This window comes from Acaromyces ingoldii, assembly GCF_003144295.1.
Source record: "Acaromyces ingoldii strain MCA 4198 unplaced genomic scaffold FA10scaffold_5, whole genome shotgun sequence".
In the NCBI taxonomy this organism is placed as follows: Eukaryota; Fungi; Basidiomycota; class Exobasidiomycetes; order Exobasidiales; family Cryptobasidiaceae; genus Acaromyces; species Acaromyces ingoldii.
In genome coordinates this window covers 257,903-274,080 of record NW_020290251.1, presented here as the reverse complement: position 1 = coordinate 274,080, position 16,178 = coordinate 257,903, and the positions used below count along the sequence as shown (strand labels likewise).

The following is a 16,178-nucleotide window of genomic DNA, read 5'->3' as shown; positions in this document are numbered from 1 at the left end:
CTCTTCTCATGCACAGAGTCCCCCACCACTGATCCGAATCAGAGAAAAAATTATGGGGCAGGAACGGACAGTTCGTTGCGGAACCAATAAGATTGGCCCTAGGAACAGACAGGCTAAGTGGATAAAGACTTACTTCAGTGGCAAGGCTATGTGCTAGTCTCTGCGAGGGGAGACACATAGTAGTATAATGCACCCTTTCGTGGTGTGCAAATCTCCTGCCAGTCAAAGGAAGAACAGGCGAGGCGGCAGGAGTGAGTCTGCTTGATTGCCGTATGAGGTAAAATCCCTTCATACGGCCGACTCTAGGCTCAGGGTCCTCTGCCGCGCAATAGCACGGTAGGTCGGATCACCGATCCAACAAATCCCAAAGTCAAGTCGCCTACGTACAGTACTGTTCTCGTGCCAAAATTTGTGCAATACGAAGGTGACTACTTGCTTGGCGGAATGACCCGCGGGCTCGGCCTTAAAATGGGAAAGAGCATGCAGAATAATATTAGACTAAGATGATCACGAATTACTTCGGCACAGATGATAATGAAACTCCGAACAGTAAAGTGAGAGGATGATTCCTCCGACTTTCCTTCCGACTGTCGGGGTTGGCTAGCTTCCCCAGGACCCCTCTCTATGCATCGCACTCGTCGTCGTCATCATCAAATACGAGCACTGGCGCTTGCTTATCTCCGTGCAGACCGTGATTGATCCACGACAGAGCTAGCTTCTGCCCAAGCTCCGTCGGCTGGCTGAAGGACGTCGTGTTTGCCCTCCCACCGCAGCTGGCCTCTACCTCAGCTGCCGAGAGGCCATAAATGGCTGTCTCCAGCGCGGCATCAAGCAGAGCAGTTCCCAAGCCCGTTCGACGAAAGAGGGGGAGGACAAAAATGCGATGAATGGCAAGGGGTGGTGTCTTGTCTTCTGGCAACGGGTCTCTGCAGGGTTGAGGGAGAGGGAGGACAGAAGCTGACGATTAGTGAATTCTGCCTTGACCCTCTGGTGAGGCACCGTAACACTCACGAGACGAACATGGCACCGCCGCCGCTCGACGGCGACGAATTATTGAAAGACGTGATGCTGGCAACTGCCTCTTGACTGCTTGACACCAGCCTCCGAGCCATCCCTAGCTTCGTCTGCCCGACGACGGCAGCTCCAACGACTCTCCTCGACTGCCACACGGCGAGAACCATAGTTCTCTTGGAACCCGACTCCTTCGTGATCGCTCCTAGAGATTCGTCCACCCTCCTCTCGATTTCCACGAGTTTCTTTTGCAACGCCGTTGAGGCGCCTCGCGCCTCTTGGCGACAGATGAGGATCCGCACCTGCCCGTTGTCCGACGACGGCTTTCCTTCGAGCCGTTTCATATCCTCCCTCAGCTTCGCCAAAATCTTGACCGGTTTCCCAACGTCTTCGACTTGCCCACTTCGTTCCAGCTTGGCGCTCCACTCGACGCCAAGCACGACCTCGTCGTGCATCTTCCTGTGCAGCGCTGTGTCTTCCGCGTCGGATCGGTCAAACGACATGCCACACCCCTTGCACGCTGTCCTGATCCTCTGACCAAGATCCAGGATCATCTGCTCCGATTTTCTTCCCGAGGTACCTAAATTTTTTGGCTTTGCCACTGTCGAGGACGAGGAACTCGGCTCTGTGCCTCTCTCGATATCGTGACCAATACGTGTGGACGGCGTCGCTTCCGTGCCTGGATCGTTGCTCTCGGCGAGGGCAATAGCGATCCGCTGCTGCTGCTGTCGCTGCTCTTGAGCTCGTCGTGCTCCTCTGCCGCCATAAGAGACTGTCGCTCGAGGCGCTGGTAGAACCGCCGTGGTCGCCCTTGCCTCGTCTAGGGCATGTTGCTCCTCTTCCTCGACCATATCACGCATTCCTATTGGGAAGAGGACAGACAAAAAAGTGCGTCAATAGAAGTTTGCTTCGCCATTTCATCTACTTAAACATGCTGGACGCGATGAATAGAAGGGGGGAGGGGAGCGGATGGGTCGACGAGATTGGGATCTTTTACGGCTCTGTTACTACGCACTCTCGTCTTTCTCTGCTCCCAGCATCCTGTCGACCTGCTCTTGGACGATGTCAAGCTGGGCCTCGACCTTGCCATCCTCGTCGACGTTAACGTCGCCGGAGCCGATCCTCCACAAAAAGGCAAAGTCGCTCAAGAGTGTCATGGGGAGTTTCGTCTGTGCCTTGCATCGTTCCGCTTGACTCTTCTTGGTTGCCTCTGCAAACTCCTCCGAGATCGTTTGGGCGCGGTCGCACACGATCATGGGCACCCCAGCTAGGGCTGCCACTTGCGTGCCGTAAGAAGACTCGGCAATGCCAGGCACCAAGCGGTATCTGTTGTCAAAGTCAGCTCTTGTTGATCAGCGAGAGAAGAAGACAGTTTACTCACGTGAAGATGACCTCCTTCCTCTCGTCATCGACGATGACTTGCATGTGCTTGTTGACCACGCCGACGTGGCCCTCGAAATCGTGGGCCAAATTGGTATAATGCGTAAGGAAGAAGCCCAAGCAGCGCATGCGCATGACGAGATGGTGCAGGACAGCGTAAGCAATCGCTTGTCCATCGAAAGTCGAAGTACCACGACCAAGCTCGTCCATGATGACGAGCGACCGTGGCGTACACTCTTTGATGATCTTGGCCGCCTCGAGCATCTCAACCATGAACGTCGAATTATTTTGGAAGATTTGGTCATTGGCGCCCATGCGCGTGGCAATGCGATCGATGGGACTGAGTCTCGCCTTGGTTGCCGGGACTCGACAGCCCATCTGGGCAAGGATGACGCCCGTGGCTGTCGTGCGAGCCATCGTACTCTTACCCGCCATGTTGCCACCAGTGAGGACCGTCACACGCGGAGCGCTGGCCTTGATCGTGGATAGATTTTCGTCCTTCTCGCAGCCGAGAGACACATCGTTGGCAATGAATTCCGCCGACGTCGCCACCGCCATGCAGGGGTGACGGAGCTCTTGAAAGTCGACGACAGCGGCCTCGCGACCATCATCGATGAGCTCAGGTCGGCACGTTGGCTCGCCCATGGCCTGCGACGCCTTTGCCAGACTCAGGAGGCAATCGACATCCGCAACGCCAGCGGTGGCCGACAAGAACACGTCGGCCATCTTCTGGAACTGCCCAAAGAGCTTTTGGTTGAATACCTTGATGGTCGCCAATCTCGTCTCCCTGGCTTGCTTCAGCTGTTTGACGAGCTGACGAACCGCTGGCGGGTAAAAGCGCCGAACACCTTGTGCTTGTGACATGAGGTTCCAGTCGTTTGGAACCTTTGTCTTTGCCGGCACCTCGACTTGGTATATCTCATTTGTGCCAATGTGCTTGAACTTGACCTGGTTAGGCTTGAGCGAAACCTGTCTCGCTGCTTCATTGAGCGCATCGTTGAGCTCGTCTTCGGTCTTTTCTAGGTAGTCGTTTGCCTCTTCGTAATCGTCGTCCTTGCCCCGGCGTGGCAAAAAGGAGCCATCTGCCGCCTGGTCGAACATGGACTGCAGGCTTCGGGCTCTCTCAGACACGAGCGGAATCGTGCTGAGGACGTCCGTAACAACAGGAGATTGGAAGTGAGAAGCGAGATCGGCGAGCATCTGGATCTTGCCGTCGAGCATCGACAATGCGTCAAGAACCTTTGTAAAATCCTTTGGCCGGCACTTGTTGGCATTGATGCGAGAGGTGATTCGTTCAATGTCCGGAAGCCTCTTTGCCAGCTCGTCGAAGCTCTCTCGGAAGGATGAGTCGCGCAAGAAGTCGTCAACCGCGTCTTGCCGGGCCTTGATTGTTGCCACGTCGTTCAAAGGCGAACGAAGCCACGTCTTGAATAATCGCTTTCCAAACGGCGTCACTGCACGGTTCAGCAGCTCCAGCAGCGTACCCTGGCTGTCCCCCTGCTCATTCTGAAAGACATTGAGGTGCCCAAGGGTCTGCGCGTCCATGACCATGCTGTCTTTGAGCTGCAGCGGGTTGGTGAGGAGCGCAAAGTTGCGACTGGCGCTGAGATCTCGGTCGAGGTTGAGCTGGCCGAGATAGAAGAGCAGACCGCCCAGAGCGCTGATGGCCTCAGGCTTGTCAAGCATGCTTGGAATAGCACCCGGAAGGACTTCTGGATCGGCCTCGTCCACTTCATCGAGCGATGGCGCTGGAGAGAGTCGGGCCAAGTCGGGATGGAAGAGGACATTGAGCTTGCGCAATGTGGCTTGCTCATCCAAGAACTCGGTGCCAGGCTTTAACAGCGTTATTTGGCACGAGCTTGGAAGCGAATTGCGAAGCATTCTCAGCGTGCGCTTTGACAGGCCGGCCTTTTCATGAAGGAGCTCTTTGATGCGAAGCGATCGAATGAGCGTCTCGAGGCCTGCGCGTGAAACATCGTCGTGGAAGTGCGACATTGCAAAGTGGGCCGTGGCGGCATCCACGATGCAGACGCCAAAGGTAGGCTTTGCATTCATGCTTTCTCCATCATCACCGCCAGTAAGGCCAGCACCACCATTCCCTTCCTCGTCGGCGATGCTTTCCTTGATGGCAACACAATACGTGGCCATGTCATCGCTGAGGTTGTTGGCATCGGTGATTGTACCTGCCGTCATGACCTGGACCAGCTCTCGCACGACAATGTCAGCCGCCTTTCCGCCCTTGCCCTTTGTCCGCATCTCCTTGCCCGTGGCAGTCTCGAGCTGGTCTACGCGGCCGACCTTGTAACCAAGAGCAAGAAATTTGTTGGCGAACATGTCAAAGCTGGCCTCAGGCACCCCGGCCATCTTCATCTTGACGCGGTCCGTGATCTTGAGGCCGAATTGCTGGTGTCCAATCAGGGCGTCGTCCTCGTACAGTTCGTAGAACTTGCCCTTCTGGAAGAAGATCACTTGATCGTAATGATCTTTCTTAATCTCCCTTTTGGCAAGGCTCTCCGTATCAGTATATGAGCTTCTGGGAAGTGAGCAGCTGGGGACTCTCACCAGAATTGCCGCTCAAATGGCGTAAAGTCTTTCCAAGCTCGGTTGGGAATATAGAGGGTGCGGCGGTCGTAATTCGGATCGGTTGGCCGGTTGCCGTCTGCGTCACAGACATTTTCTGGGAGGAGAAAGTCGTACGGCTGCTCCTTGGCGTTGTTCGACGAGCTCTGCTTCGATGAAGTGGCCCTGTCCAAAGCAGGCCTGACAGGCTTGCGTTGTTGCGGATTTCCATTGCGAGGAGCAGAAGCCGAATAAAGGTCCATTTTTGATGGTCCCGCTTCTTTAGACGCCTTTGCCTTAGTCTTGGGACGCCGGACCGGTGATTCCTCCTCTTCGTCCATAGCTAAATTAAGATCAAGTCAGCGTCTTTCGGCCTCTGCCACATGTTCGTATTCTCACCCTCCATTAGCTCATCGTCGGGAACGATGAAGTCATCAAACTCATCGTCCGAGTCGAGGGCTGCCCGGGACTTGCTGCCAGACTTGGTCCGTTTCGAAGGGCGCGGCGTCTCTGGCTCCGGTGAGAAGCGATCGGAATCATCGTCTTCGTCACCCATTCCGTCGTCGTCCGACTCTATGTAATTGACAGAGCGCTTGACAGCAGCTCGCTGCGCGAAGAAGAAGCTGTCAGATGGACGCCCTAACAGACACGAGACGCGTTGAAAGCTCGACTCACCCTTCGAGGCTGGCCTTCGCGCGCGCTAGCGCCGCTGTCTCGCTTATTCTCGTCAACATCGATATCCATGGGAGAGCTCTGAGGAGGAGTGAGCTCCTTAGCTGGGCTGGGTGAGGCGCTGAGGCCAGAGACACTCGCTGGTCTGTCCATGCTCTTGTATGCGCCATTGCTCGCGCTGCTCTTCTTGAGAGGCGCGCCCGATCGGCCCACGGGCGTTGGTGAGTCTTGCTGGAAGTCCTTGGATGGCGAACTCCCTCTGGACAGCAGCTTCCCCGCGGACGGAGGTGGTGTGAAGCTGTCGCTACTGCTGTTGCTGCTAGTGCTGATCTTCTTCGTGCCACTCTCCTCCGGCTGTTTCTGCGTTGTTGGCTGAGGGGCCGGGCGAGCCGAGGCTGCCGGAGCCGGTGCCTTCTTCCACATGTTGGACAGCGTTTGCTGTCCCTTTCTCTTTGCCGGCGTAGGTGCCATCGTGACCACTGTCCGTCCTCTGGCGGCCACGCTGCTGGTGGGTTGGAAAGCAGCAGCAACGCTCTAAAAAAGCGCGAAGGATGTGCGCGACGCGCTCCACTTCAAATTGAAAACGCTTTGTATTGCTCCAATAAAACATTGACCCAGAAAGCTAAAGAAACACTCGTGCCCAACCGCGCCGACGCGCCGCCATTTCGAACAACACTTTTCGAGACTCGCAATCTCAATTCTTTGCTCCGCACTAACCCACCACAGACGCCCCCTCAGTCGCTCCCTCGACTTACCATCTGGCAACCTTGTCTTTTCTTCCTGACCTCTTTTTGACCGAACGACTCACAGGATAGATCAGCATCACCATGTCTGCTGGAGGCGAGAACCTCACCTCAGCAAGCCAAATTGAAGATGCCTGCGCAGGGCCTGTCGGCGTCCACAAGCTAGAGGTGAGTGATGCTGCCTCCCTCTCTCGCTCAGGCCGTGATGTGGCTAATTGGTAGCAATTCAGGAATTTGGAATCTCGGCATCGGATTGCAAAAAGCTCGAGGAGGCAGGCTTCTACACCATCGAGAGCCTGGCGTTCACGCCCAAAAAGCACCTCATCACTGTCAAGGGCATCTCTGACGCCAAGGCCGACAAGATCTTGCAAGAATGTGAGCCATACAGAGAATGACTTCAGATGGGCTGCCATTTACCGATAGCTCAATGATGACAGGCTCGAAGCTCATCCCGATGGGCTTCACAACTGCCACTGAATTCCACCTGCGCCGCACCGAGCTCGTCTCCATCACAACCGGGTCCAAGAACCTCGACAACATCCTCGGGGGAGGAATGGAAACGGGAAGCATCACGGAGCTCTATGGCGAGTTCAGAACCGGAAAGAGTCAGCTCTGCCACACCTTGGCGGTGACTTGCCAGGTGCGTTGAGGCCGTGTCCGAGAGAGTGGCAACCGACTCACGCGCATACACAGCTCCCCATTGATATGGGCGGCGGCGAAGGCAAGTGCCTCTATATTGACACGGAGGGTACTTTCCGACCCGTCCGCCTTCTCGCTGTTGCCGAGCGTTTTGGGCTCAATGGCGAAGAGGTCTTGGACAACGTGGCCTACGCTCGTGCGTACAATGCCGATCACCAGAGCCAGCTACTCATTCAAGCGAGCGCCATGATGGCTGAATCACGCTTTGCTCTCCTGATCGTCGACTCGCTCACCTCCCTCTATCGAACCGACTTCTCGGGCCGTGGCGAGCTGTCGGCTCGCCAGATGCATCTTGCCAAGTTTCTGCGGGCGCTCATGCGCCTTGCCGACGAATTCGGCGTCGCCGTTGTTATTACCAATCAGGTCGTCGCGCAGGTCGATGCTGGCGCTGGCGGCCAGTACGGCGGTGAGAACAAGAAGCCAATTGGAGGAAACATTGTCGCCCACGCCTCGACAACAAGGTGAGCTTGCATGACCATTTTGGCAAAGAATGCCCTTGCTGATGAACCTGACGTCTGTACAGGCTCAATTTCCGGAAGGGGCGTGGCTCGACGAGGATCTGTCGCATCGCAGATTCGCCTTGCCTTCCTGAGGCTGATGCCATCTTCAACATTGGCGCAGACGGCATCACCGATCCTGTGAGTAAGGTTGGTGTGTGCTGCACCATTCGCATACTTATATCTCCTCACAGGCTCCCGAAGCATAGAAAGAGCTGTCCTTCCGTCGCACCATTCCCTCTGTTCATGCTTGTACCTGTACCACTAGCCACCACGAATCAACGACTGAAATATCACTTTTCCATTCAAGCTGTCTCCTCTCTTCTACATTCACGTTGCCTTTTTATTGGGGTACTAAGGTGCTTCAGCTTAAGCGCCAATGTTGACCTTGTTGGGCAGGCTCAGCTCAACAGTCTCATCAAAGACATTGATTGGCCAGGTCGGGTTGTAGTTGGCGGGAATGTTGAATCGGTGGTGCGTCTCAAACTCTTGTCGGAGGGCCGAAATCTTTGCCATGTCCTCGTCGTCGAGCTCAATCTGCTTGAAGTTTGTCTCGATGCGCGAAGGCGTAACCGACTTGGGGATGACCGACTGGCCGCGCTGGGCACCCCAAGCGATGCAGACCTGGCCCGGGTCGGCATTGTGCTTCTTGGCCACGTCGGTCACAGCCTTTGCCGTTAGGATCTCAAACTTCTTTTCACCATACTGCACGGCGTTGCCCAGGGGCGAGTAGGCCGTGATGTGGATGTTCTTTTCCTTTGAGAAGTCAACGAGGTCCTGCTGGGGCAGCAGCGGGTGCGACTCGATCTGGTTGACGGCGGGGACGACGCCGGTGGCCTTGATGATGCCCTCGAGCATAGACTGAGTGAAGTTGGAGACACCAATCGAGCGGACGCGACCCTTCTTCTGAAGCTCGATGAGGGCCTTCCAGGTGTCGACGCACGTCGTCTTGAGGTCCAGCTTGGCGAACTTGTCATCGTCGGACGGCATTAGCTTCTGCAAGTCATCGCCCGAGTCAAAGGCGACGGGCCAGTGGATGAGGTAGAGATCGAGGTAGTCGAGGCCAAGCTCCTGGAGCGTATCATCGTAGGCCTTCTCGACGAGATCGGGCCGGTGTGCATTGTTCCAAAGCTTCGAGGTGATGAAGAGCTCCTCGCGCTTGACGACCGAAGGGATCACGTTCTTGAGCGCAGCGCCCACCTCCGAATGGTTGTTGTAGATCTTGGCGAGGTCCAGGTGGCGGTAGCCAGACTTGACGGCGTGCTCGACAGACTTCTCAACCTCACCGGGCTTGGAGAGCCAAGTGCCGAGGCCGATGGCTGGGATCGACTTTCCGTCGTTGAGCTTAACAGTCTGGAAAAGAATGAAGGCGAGGAAGGGAAGAAGTCAGCTAGAGTGATCCTATGTGCGTGGGTTGCCTGCTTTTGCTACGCACCTTTCCGAAGGACATGATGTCGCTGTGTTTCTGAGTTTTGGGGGATTATGTGGATGTGAAGTCAAGAAGATTCTCGCTTGACGCAATTCTTGGGTGTCTTCTGCTTCTTCCCACCACCTCCACCCAACTGCTCGAGTGAAAGTAGCCTGGAGGGTCCCCTGGTCACGTCATGTCCCAGTCTGTCCACGTGGCTAGGCAATCCAGTCACGTCCTTTGGAATCTTAAAAAAAAGTTTACCGCTGCTGCTACGGGCGAGTCTTCTCGCTCTAGACGAACACCCCCACACGCACGCACGTACGCACGACGTCCAGAAGAGGAGGAGCGCCTCCAGGTCAAAGGCCGCCGTTACTCGCCGACGACGCTTTCATTGGCATCCAGCCATTGAAGTTCGTCCGCGAGTGGGAAGGTCCGCGTACTCCTCCTCATCCGACTTTGGATCCTCGTTGTGCCTCTTTTCGTTCTTCTTCCCCTCGTTCCCTTTCTCTCCAACCTTTGTCCTCTCTCCTTCCGGGGAGAAGACGGGGTATGGCGTGAAGGAGGTAGAGGCTCGGGGATAAATGGCCTTGCCAACTTCGATGTGGCCCGTCCTGTTCCTCTTTTTGATGTGGTAGCGTAAGGACGGAGGCAGTCTTTCTGGAGCGAGAACGGATTCGAGACCGCTTCGTCTCTCGTCACTTCTATTCTGCTCCTCTTCTTTGCAACCTCCGGAGGGTCTTCCAAGGCAGACAGAGCGCCGCTGCTCTAGCTGGGCGCGACGGTCACTACGTCGGTGGGTCCACACCAGAAATGTTGCTCTCTTGGTCACGCTACCGTTGGTGTTCTTCACACCTTTGTTCTTCTTATCCGCTGCACAGGGTATTGGAAAGGGTTCTGGGGAAAGGTTTCGATGGGTCGATTGAGCCCCTGGAAGAAGGGTGCCAAGGGAGGCGAGCGCCGGGAGCCGCTTACGACGGGGCCTCTACCTTGACAGAGGCTCTTCTCATCAGGTTTCTCTTGCTCTTGACGGTGAGAGGAGGTGTGGAATTGTAGAGGAGCGGCAAAGCGGCTTTTCACCAGCTCCGAATCGAGTGTTGCCTCTCCCTCGAGCCCAAGACGCCACCGTTCCTTCATGGAACGGCAAGGAAGAGGCTTGGGCGAATGAGGACCTCGCACCGTAGAGCACCGGCTTCGGCTCGTGAAGGTGGTCTGCCTCTGTGTTGCTCTTTTGCTTTTCTCGTCTTTTACTTTTCGTTCGGGGTACAGAGGACCGGGTGGGCAAGATCCGATGTCAAGGTTGGGAAAACCGCCCGTTGGAACTCGTGCTGCTCACCTCTTTCTCTTCTCTGGAGACTCATTCGGCTCAATGGTCCTTTTCTTCGTTTCTCTTTTCAGTCTCTGTAGCGGTGGGAAAGACGGGCAAATAGTGGGAGGGACTATCGATGATAGAAGGCCTTGAGATTGAGATCGGACTCTCACACCATATGGCCTCTGTCTGCCTTGTTCTTCTGCGGGTGTGCTGACGAAGGGGAGACGTCGAAAGGCGAGAGACTTGATCCCCAGGTCTCTTTTTCGCCTCGCTTCTGAGGACGTGCCACTTGAGCGCTACGTGATCAGAGGAACACTCAAGGGACGACGTGCTACTTTCCCCTTCCTTTGGGGACGGAGATGGTTGGTCAATTGCTTTCTGGGCCTTGTTCTTCTTTCTGCGTTTTTCGTGGGGGCATGAGATCGAGTTGGTAGAAGAAAAGAAGGAAGAGGCCAGGGGGTCGCCCATCCCTCGGGATTGGGTTTGTTGGATTAAGAGGAGGATGCTCTCGATAACCCTTTGATACAAAGGGACGAGAGCTTGAGTGCAATCGGTGGCGTCCCTCCAACTTCCGAGTCTCCATCGGGAAGAGAGGTGAGTTGGGATCGGGGATCGAGGGCTTGTCCCTCTAAACCGGCTCCCCACTCTTCCCTCGGTGGGCGAGGGATAACTCGACGCGAGACTACTCTTGGTCTGGAGGCCCCCTTCTCTCCTCTTCTGAACTGTCCGCTGTGTGCTGTGCGTGTTTGTGTGTGGTTCGTCTCGCCTGCGAGAAGCCTCTCTGAGGATCTCACAGGTCCCTCTACTTTTTCAACCCCTGTCTCGCTATACTCTACCTTTTCTTCTCATCATCGTCAATCCATAGCCCTCTGTTCCCATCACTCAAAGACGACACGAAAACGGAGTGAATGCAGATGTGATTGCAGGTCTCGCTTTCCTTTCCATTACGCCGTCCAGACACGAGCGACGAGCTCGGTGAGACCGACATCGTCTAAGCAGACCCAGTCAGTACGGATCAAAAGGGCAAAAAGGGGCAAAGACACTCACTGGTCTGGAACTCGTAGAGGCCAACGAGCGTTCCGACAGTGGCTGCCCGGAGGCCCCACTTGGCGACAGGGCCCAAGATGGGGAACTTGCGCTCGTGGAGGTAGTCTGCAAAGATGCAGTCGAAGCCAATGTGGCTGTGAACGACGAGAGCGAGGGCGAGCGAGGCGTCGATGGCGCCGCTCGTGCCGTGTCGGACGGCACCGATGGCGACGAGGGGCACCAGCGCGGCGCTCAGCCCGCGCTCAAATGCCCAGTGGTACGAGCCGTGCGCAGCAGAGGGAGGAGGAAACGTCGTGGGGTCGTTGACGGTGCCTTTGATGTAGGCTGTGGTGGGGTTCGATGAGTGTTAGCTGGGATTGCTCATTTCCCTAATATTGGCAGGGAGGTGCAGTGCTCACATTGGCTAGCCGAAGGGACCGGCGCAGCCTGGGCGGGCTTCGACACCTGGACAGCGGCAGGTCGGGCTGGTAGAGAAAGAGTGGAGCAGGTCAGCGAGGGACAGCGGATTTGAGAGGGGACAGAAGAGGAGAGCGGGAGGGAGAGAGAGGCCCAGACTTACCAGTGGAGAATGATCGGAGACCCGTGGCCATGAGCCTCATGTGGGGGTTGACGCCATTGAAGCCGTTGAGCTGCCTGAGGGGAGCCGCGCGGATTGCTGCCATGGTGCTACTTGTGGTGAAGGAGGCAACGAGCGCTCGGCCGTGGGGATCGAGAAGGGTGCCTTTGAATGGACGACGTCGAGATGAGACGAAAGTAGGGCGCGCGCCCTTTTTTGCTCGAATGCGATTGGCCTGAGGCACTGGCGCGGATTTCTAAGCTCTCGACCGGCGCGACCCGGGGCCATGCGACTGACAGACGTGCCAGGGCGATTCTTCCCCGTCCAACACATCTCTTTTGTTCATGGCTTTAATTCTCCCACATTTGGGTGTAAATCAATCTTCGCAGGACAGGAGGAAGGGGCCAGAAGACCATGGAGAAGACTCAAGGAGGGATGTAAATGGTGATGTGACGAGGGGAGGCTCGAATAATTTTATTCTCAGCGCCGCGGAAAGGGCCTCAAGTAGAGCTTTCCGGAGAGAAGAACAGCAGAGATAGGCACAAGCAGGACTGCTGTGTGCATACTGGTACTGTACAATGCTCTGTCGGGTCGTGGTCAAGGAAGAAATCTGGGAGGACCTCATACCGCTTGTAAGCTCACTCTATAATCTAGTCGGGAAGAGCAGTAGTTGGCGGGTGTGTCGCTCCCGCTCGCGTGGCCTAAGGACGAGCCTAAATTTCGCGCGAAGGTGGGAAGAACTCGTCTTCTCAAGTGATCTCGCGAACACCGACACACCGATCATGGCAGACCCAAAGACCTATACGGCAACGTGCTCCGCGCCGGTCAACATTGCAGTCATCAAGTACTGGGGCAAGCGTGATACTTCGCTCATCCTGCCCACCAATGACTCGCTCTCGGTCACGCTGGATCAGGACCATCTGCGGAGCGTGACAACGGCCAGTGCCTCTGCTGCGTTCGAGGCAGGTGACCGGCTCTGGCTCAACGGCATTGAGGAGCAGATCAAAGACAGCAAGCGGCTCTTGGCGTGTATTCAAGAGTGCAGGAAGGTCCGCAAGAGCAGAGAGGAGGCCGATGCTTCGCTGGCCAAGGTGTGTCTGTCATTCTTTCTTTATGGGTCTGCTCATTCGCTGACACATCGGATCCCCAGATGTCCGACCTACCCCTCCATATCTGCTCTGAGAACAACTTCCCGACGGCAGCAGGTCTTGCCTCTTCGGCATCGGGCTTCGCTGCCCTCGTCGCAACGCTCGCCTCGCTCTACTCTCTCCAACCAACTCTCTCGACGTCGGACCTCTCTCGTATCGCCCGCCAAGGTTCTGGCTCGGCCTGCCGATCGCTCTTTGGTGGCTTTGTTGCATGGCAGTCAGGCACAAGCCCAGATGGATCTGACAGCCTCGCCGTAGAGGTTGCACCCAAGTCTCACTGGCCCAGCCTGCAGGCGCTCATTTGCGTCGTGAGCGATGCCAAAAAGGGAACGCCGTCCACTGCGGGCATGCAGCAGTCCGTGGCAACATCGCCCCTGCTCCAGCACCGGATCAAGAACGTCGTTCCTGGGCGCATGGTCGAGATGGGGAAGGCTGTCCAGGCAAAGGACTTTGACTTGTTCGCGGAAGTGACGATGAACGACTCCAACAACTTCCATGCCTGTGCTCTCGACACGAGTCCCCCGATCTTTTACATGAACGACACGTCGCGCGCCATCGTGCAGCTCATTGAAGAGTACAATCGGTCCAGCATCGAAGAGACGGGCAAGAGGCGCGTCGCATACACCTACGATGCCGGTCCCAATGCCGTCCTGTACGCCGAGGAGAAGGAAGTGCCGACAGTCCTGGCTCTGGTCCGTCACTACTTCCCCAACGCTGACTTTGACGATACCGTGAGTGTCATCTCTCCATTCTCTCTCTTTCTCTCTCTCTCCCTCGAGCTGCTAGTTCTGACATCTGAAGTCACAAACTTCCAGTTCAACCTGCTTGGCGCTGGCGCCAATGCCTCCCACCGAGGCGCGCAAGCCCCTGCCGAGCTTCCCTCGGGTCTCCCCAAGACGTTCAACAAGGACATCATCCAGGTCCACCAACCTGGCTCTGTCCGTCGCTTGATCCATACACGCGTGGGAGACGGCCCGAGGACGCTCCACAAAGCCGCTGACGCGGACAACGTCGGTGACGAAAAGGAGAGCCTCGTAGGCCCCGATGGCCTGCCATTGAGGCTTCAGAGGGCCAAACGTGTCTAGATGAGATCTTGTACTGGACAATTGTCCATGAGGCAAGAGGGCGAAAGGGAAGAAAAGACAATTTGCAAAATGTTATGGATTAATTTACTATTTGTTGACAGAGGAAATAATGGCTCTTCTTCAGCCCTTTGGCTTTCCAAAGAATGACGAAAGCTTGCTTTGCCCTCCAGCCTTCTTGCTTGCCGTCCCCGATTTTGTCGGCGCCGAAGGAGCAGGCGAAGGTGCTGCTGATGAGGTAGCTGACTTGGCCTCACTTGCTGGTGCCGCTGCCGCTGCCGGCGATTCCTTGTCATTGCTTGATGACTTTGCGGAAACCTTCTGCTCTTCAGAACGCTTACTGGAAGCGGCACTCTTGGTCTTGGTCGGCGGCGAGTCGCTCTCGTCGGAGGAATACGACTCGTAACCCTTGATCTCCTTGCTGACTGTGAGACAATTTGTCATTAGCCTGTGCACCTTGCGTAGTTCGCAGTAATCTTTGCTCACCCCAATAGCCCTTCTCGTTTTTGACCTTTTCTTTGCCAACGACGATTTCCCTCTGCTTCCGGACTCGTCTTTTGACGGGCTTCTCCGGGCCTTCTTCCGCCTTGGAATTTCGATTCGCAGAGGTCTTGACCTTGTCCGTCTTTGTCTCGGTCCCCTTCATCATGCTCGTGGAAGGCGTCTTGGAGGTCTCAACTACTCGACAAGAGAATTAGCATCCATCGTTTCTAAATGCGGGCTTAGTGTCTGCTCACCAGGTGGATCTTTGGCCCCGGGCTCATCATCATCGTCCATCATGTCCATCAGCTCCTTCTTCTTTGCCTCTCTTCTCTTGCGTTCTTCGTCAGCTTTGTCTCCTGCATCCGCTCTCTTCCTCGTGGCCCCTCCTTGCTCGGGCGCAACATCACCCGCCGCTTTGGCTTCACCCATCTCTTCATCCTCGTCCTTGTAGCCGATTGGTCCCGCATCGGGCTCGTCCTCGTCGTCATCCTCGTCCGATTCAGCGGTCTTTCGCTTTGATGCCGCCTTCTTTTCGACGGCGGTGGGGGCCTCCTTCTTTGCCTTGCTCCAATCCAGACCAGAGCTTTTCTTCTTGTCGGCTGCAGACTTGCTGGGGACGGATGCCGCGGCAGCAGCAGGGCTAGATTTGGAGATGGGCTCGCTTTTGACCGTTGCCGTCGCTTTTGCTGGTGCTGGCGCAACCTTTTGACCGCCAGAGCCTGCAGCCTTTCCATTGGGCACGAACGTCTTCGAAGGCTTTGATGGAAGTCAGCAAGTGTCGATCACCTCCTATTATTAAGCTCACCCCTGCATCCTTGATTTCGTCATTGGCAATGACACCCAGCTGGACGCCCCTGCCTGTCTCTTCCCAAGCCTGAACGAGCTCTTGGTGACTGCGCAGATCCTGCGCAATGGTGCTCAGCGAAGACATGGTCGCTACCTTGGACGCCTCTGTCGGTGGGTCAGGCAAAGGTGGGCTCAAAGCGTACAGCTGCCTCGTAAAGACTTGGTCCAATCGCTCTTCGACCTCTGCAAATTTCTGTCAGAAAGTCGTGCTTCTCTGAAATGAAGAGAGTCTGGGCGCTCACCTTTCAGCTTGTCTTGCCCGACCAGCAGCATTTCGCTCCTTTCAGGCACAGACACTACGTCGCCTTCCCTCGCGCCCGAAGGACCTGCCTGGGAGCCGCCATCGGCTTCTTCGTCGACTTCCATCGACCCCTGCGTCACCTGCGTGTCATCTGTAGCTGCCTCTTTGGATCGTCCCGTGACAAAGTAAGTCGCGAACGCTTCCTTGCCATTCTTCGTCTCGTAGAAAGCTTGCATCTCACTGATGCGCGAACGTAGCCATCGAGCTCAGCTTCGCGCGACTAGACACGCATGACCTAGCAGGAGCACTGGACTCACTCTCGCGCTTGGCTGACATGGACTCGACGGAGACGGGCGTAAAGACGGGCGCTGATGGGCTTCTTATCGAGAATGACCCATTTCAGCAGAAAGTCGCTCGTCTCGTCCATTTTCCCGGCCAGTGTCAGAGTCGAGAAGATAGGAAGGAGTGTTGGTTGAGGAAAGTCAAGTCGCGTC

At 56.0% G+C, this 16,178-nt stretch overlaps 7 protein-coding genes across 7 annotated transcripts; 1 reads left to right on the top strand and 6 right to left on the bottom strand.

Annotated features, from left to right (window-relative positions):
• Window positions 1-477: 477 nt before the first annotated feature.
• On the bottom strand, window positions 478-6,129 carry FA10DRAFT_268360 (hypothetical protein). The gene is made up of 7 exons (XM_025522294.1): window positions 5,626-6,129; window positions 5,350-5,557; window positions 4,954-5,293; window positions 2,393-4,888; window positions 2,027-2,337; window positions 1,012-1,873; window positions 478-926 (listed from the first exon to the last, which is right to left on the bottom strand). The coding sequence occupies exons 1-7, from the start codon at window positions 6,091-6,093 to the stop codon at window positions 623-625; spliced, it is 4,989 nt and encodes a 1,662-aa protein (XP_025375337.1). The 5' UTR covers window positions 6,094-6,129; the 3' UTR covers window positions 478-622.
• A 176-nt stretch (window positions 6,130-6,305) lies between these two features.
• FA10DRAFT_155542 (hypothetical protein) lies at window positions 6,306-7,035 on the bottom strand. Its single transcript, XM_025518125.1, has one exon. The coding sequence runs from the start codon at window positions 6,776-6,778 to the stop codon at window positions 6,374-6,376; it is 405 nt and encodes a 134-aa protein (XP_025375336.1). The 5' UTR covers window positions 6,779-7,035; the 3' UTR covers window positions 6,306-6,373.
• Window positions 7,036-7,878: 843 nt separating this feature from the next.
• Window positions 7,879-9,044, bottom strand: FA10DRAFT_275852 (Aldo/keto reductase). Its single transcript, XM_025523291.1, has 2 exons — window positions 8,997-9,044; window positions 7,879-8,914 (listed from the first exon to the last, which is right to left on the bottom strand). Exons 1-2 carry the CDS (start codon window positions 9,009-9,011, stop codon window positions 7,931-7,933), a joined length of 999 nt encoding a protein of 332 aa, XP_025375335.1. The 5' UTR covers window positions 9,012-9,044; the 3' UTR covers window positions 7,879-7,930.
• A 721-nt stretch (window positions 9,045-9,765) lies between these two features.
• Window positions 9,766-11,044, bottom strand: FA10DRAFT_155473 (hypothetical protein). Its single transcript, XM_025518124.1, has 3 exons — window positions 10,666-11,044; window positions 10,306-10,471; window positions 9,766-10,219 (listed from the first exon to the last, which is right to left on the bottom strand). Exons 1-3 carry the CDS (start codon window positions 10,862-10,864, stop codon window positions 9,979-9,981), a joined length of 606 nt encoding a protein of 201 aa, XP_025375334.1. The 5' UTR covers window positions 10,865-11,044; the 3' UTR covers window positions 9,766-9,978.
• A 165-nt stretch (window positions 11,045-11,209) lies between these two features.
• Window positions 11,210-11,990, bottom strand: FA10DRAFT_303128 (hypothetical protein; the record flags this gene model as incomplete). Its single annotated transcript, XM_025525205.1, has 4 exons — window positions 11,210-11,272; window positions 11,329-11,652; window positions 11,727-11,792; window positions 11,888-11,990. The coding sequence occupies 4 exons, from the start codon at window positions 11,988-11,990 to the stop codon at window positions 11,226-11,228; spliced, it is 540 nt and encodes a 179-aa protein (XP_025375333.1). The 3' UTR covers window positions 11,210-11,225.
• A 221-nt stretch (window positions 11,991-12,211) lies between these two features.
• On the top strand, window positions 12,212-14,434 carry FA10DRAFT_268356 (putative MVD1-mevalonate pyrophosphate decarboxylase). The gene is made up of 3 exons (XM_025522293.1): window positions 12,212-12,975; window positions 13,035-13,763; window positions 13,848-14,434. Exons 1-3 carry the CDS (start codon window positions 12,667-12,669, stop codon window positions 14,115-14,117), a joined length of 1,308 nt encoding a protein of 435 aa, XP_025375332.1. The 5' UTR covers window positions 12,212-12,666; the 3' UTR covers window positions 14,118-14,434.
• FA10DRAFT_268354 (hypothetical protein) lies at window positions 14,195-16,176 on the bottom strand. Its single transcript, XM_025522292.1, has 6 exons — window positions 16,002-16,176; window positions 15,686-15,924; window positions 15,403-15,626; window positions 14,852-15,353; window positions 14,601-14,792; window positions 14,195-14,539 (listed from the first exon to the last, which is right to left on the bottom strand). Exons 1-6 carry the CDS (start codon window positions 16,109-16,111, stop codon window positions 14,238-14,240), a joined length of 1,569 nt encoding a protein of 522 aa, XP_025375331.1. The 5' UTR covers window positions 16,112-16,176; the 3' UTR covers window positions 14,195-14,237.
• Window positions 16,177-16,178: the final 2 nt, after the last annotated feature.

Bases quoted from the DNA above. Each gene is read 5' to 3' on its own strand.
- FA10DRAFT_268356 (XM_025522293.1), top strand. From the start codon at position 12,667: ATGGCAGACCCAAAGACCTATACGGCAACGTGCTCCGCGCCGGTCAAC. The intron at 12,976-13,034 runs GTGTGTCTGTCA...TCGGATCCCCAG, and splicing joins CCGATGCTTCGCTGGCCAAG to ATGTCCGACCTACCCCTCCA. The intron at 13,764-13,847 runs GTGAGTGTCATC...ACAAACTTCCAG, and splicing joins ACGCTGACTTTGACGATACC to TTCAACCTGCTTGGCGCTGG.
- FA10DRAFT_268354 (XM_025522292.1), bottom strand. From the start codon at position 16,111: ATGGACGAGACGAGCGACTTTCTGCTGAAATGGGTCATTCTCGATAAG. The intron at 15,925-16,001 runs GTGAGTCCAGTG...TTCGCGCATCAG, and splicing joins CATGTCAGCCAAGCGCGAGA to TGAGATGCAAGCTTTCTACG. The intron at 15,354-15,402 runs GTGAGCTTAATA...CTTCCATCAAAG, and splicing joins ACGAAATCAAGGATGCAGGG to CCTTCGAAGACGTTCGTGCC.
- FA10DRAFT_268360 (XM_025522294.1), bottom strand. From the start codon at position 6,093: ATGGCACCTACGCCGGCAAAGAGAAAGGGACAGCAAACGCTGTCCAAC. The intron at 5,558-5,625 runs GTGAGTCGAGCT...TTCTTCGCGCAG, and splicing joins GCGAAGGCCAGCCTCGAAGG to CGAGCTGCTGTCAAGCGCTC. The intron at 927-1,011 runs GTGAGTGTTACG...TCAACCCTGCAG, and splicing joins GGCGGTGCCATGTTCGTCTC to AGACCCGTTGCCAGAAGACA.
- FA10DRAFT_155542 (XM_025518125.1), bottom strand. From the start codon at position 6,778: ATGGCAGCCCATCTGAAGTCATTCTCTGTATGGCTCACATTCTTGCAA.
- FA10DRAFT_155473 (XM_025518124.1), bottom strand. From the start codon at position 10,864: ATGGAGACTCGGAAGTTGGAGGGACGCCACCGATTGCACTCAAGCTCT. The intron at 10,472-10,665 runs GCCCAGAAAGCA...CAGAAGAACAAG, and splicing joins AACGCAGAAAGAAGAACAAG to GCAGACAGAGGCCATATGGT. The intron at 10,220-10,305 runs GTGAGCAGCACG...CCGAACGAAAAG, and splicing joins TCTCCAGAGAAGAGAAAGAG to TAAAAGACGAGAAAAGCAAA.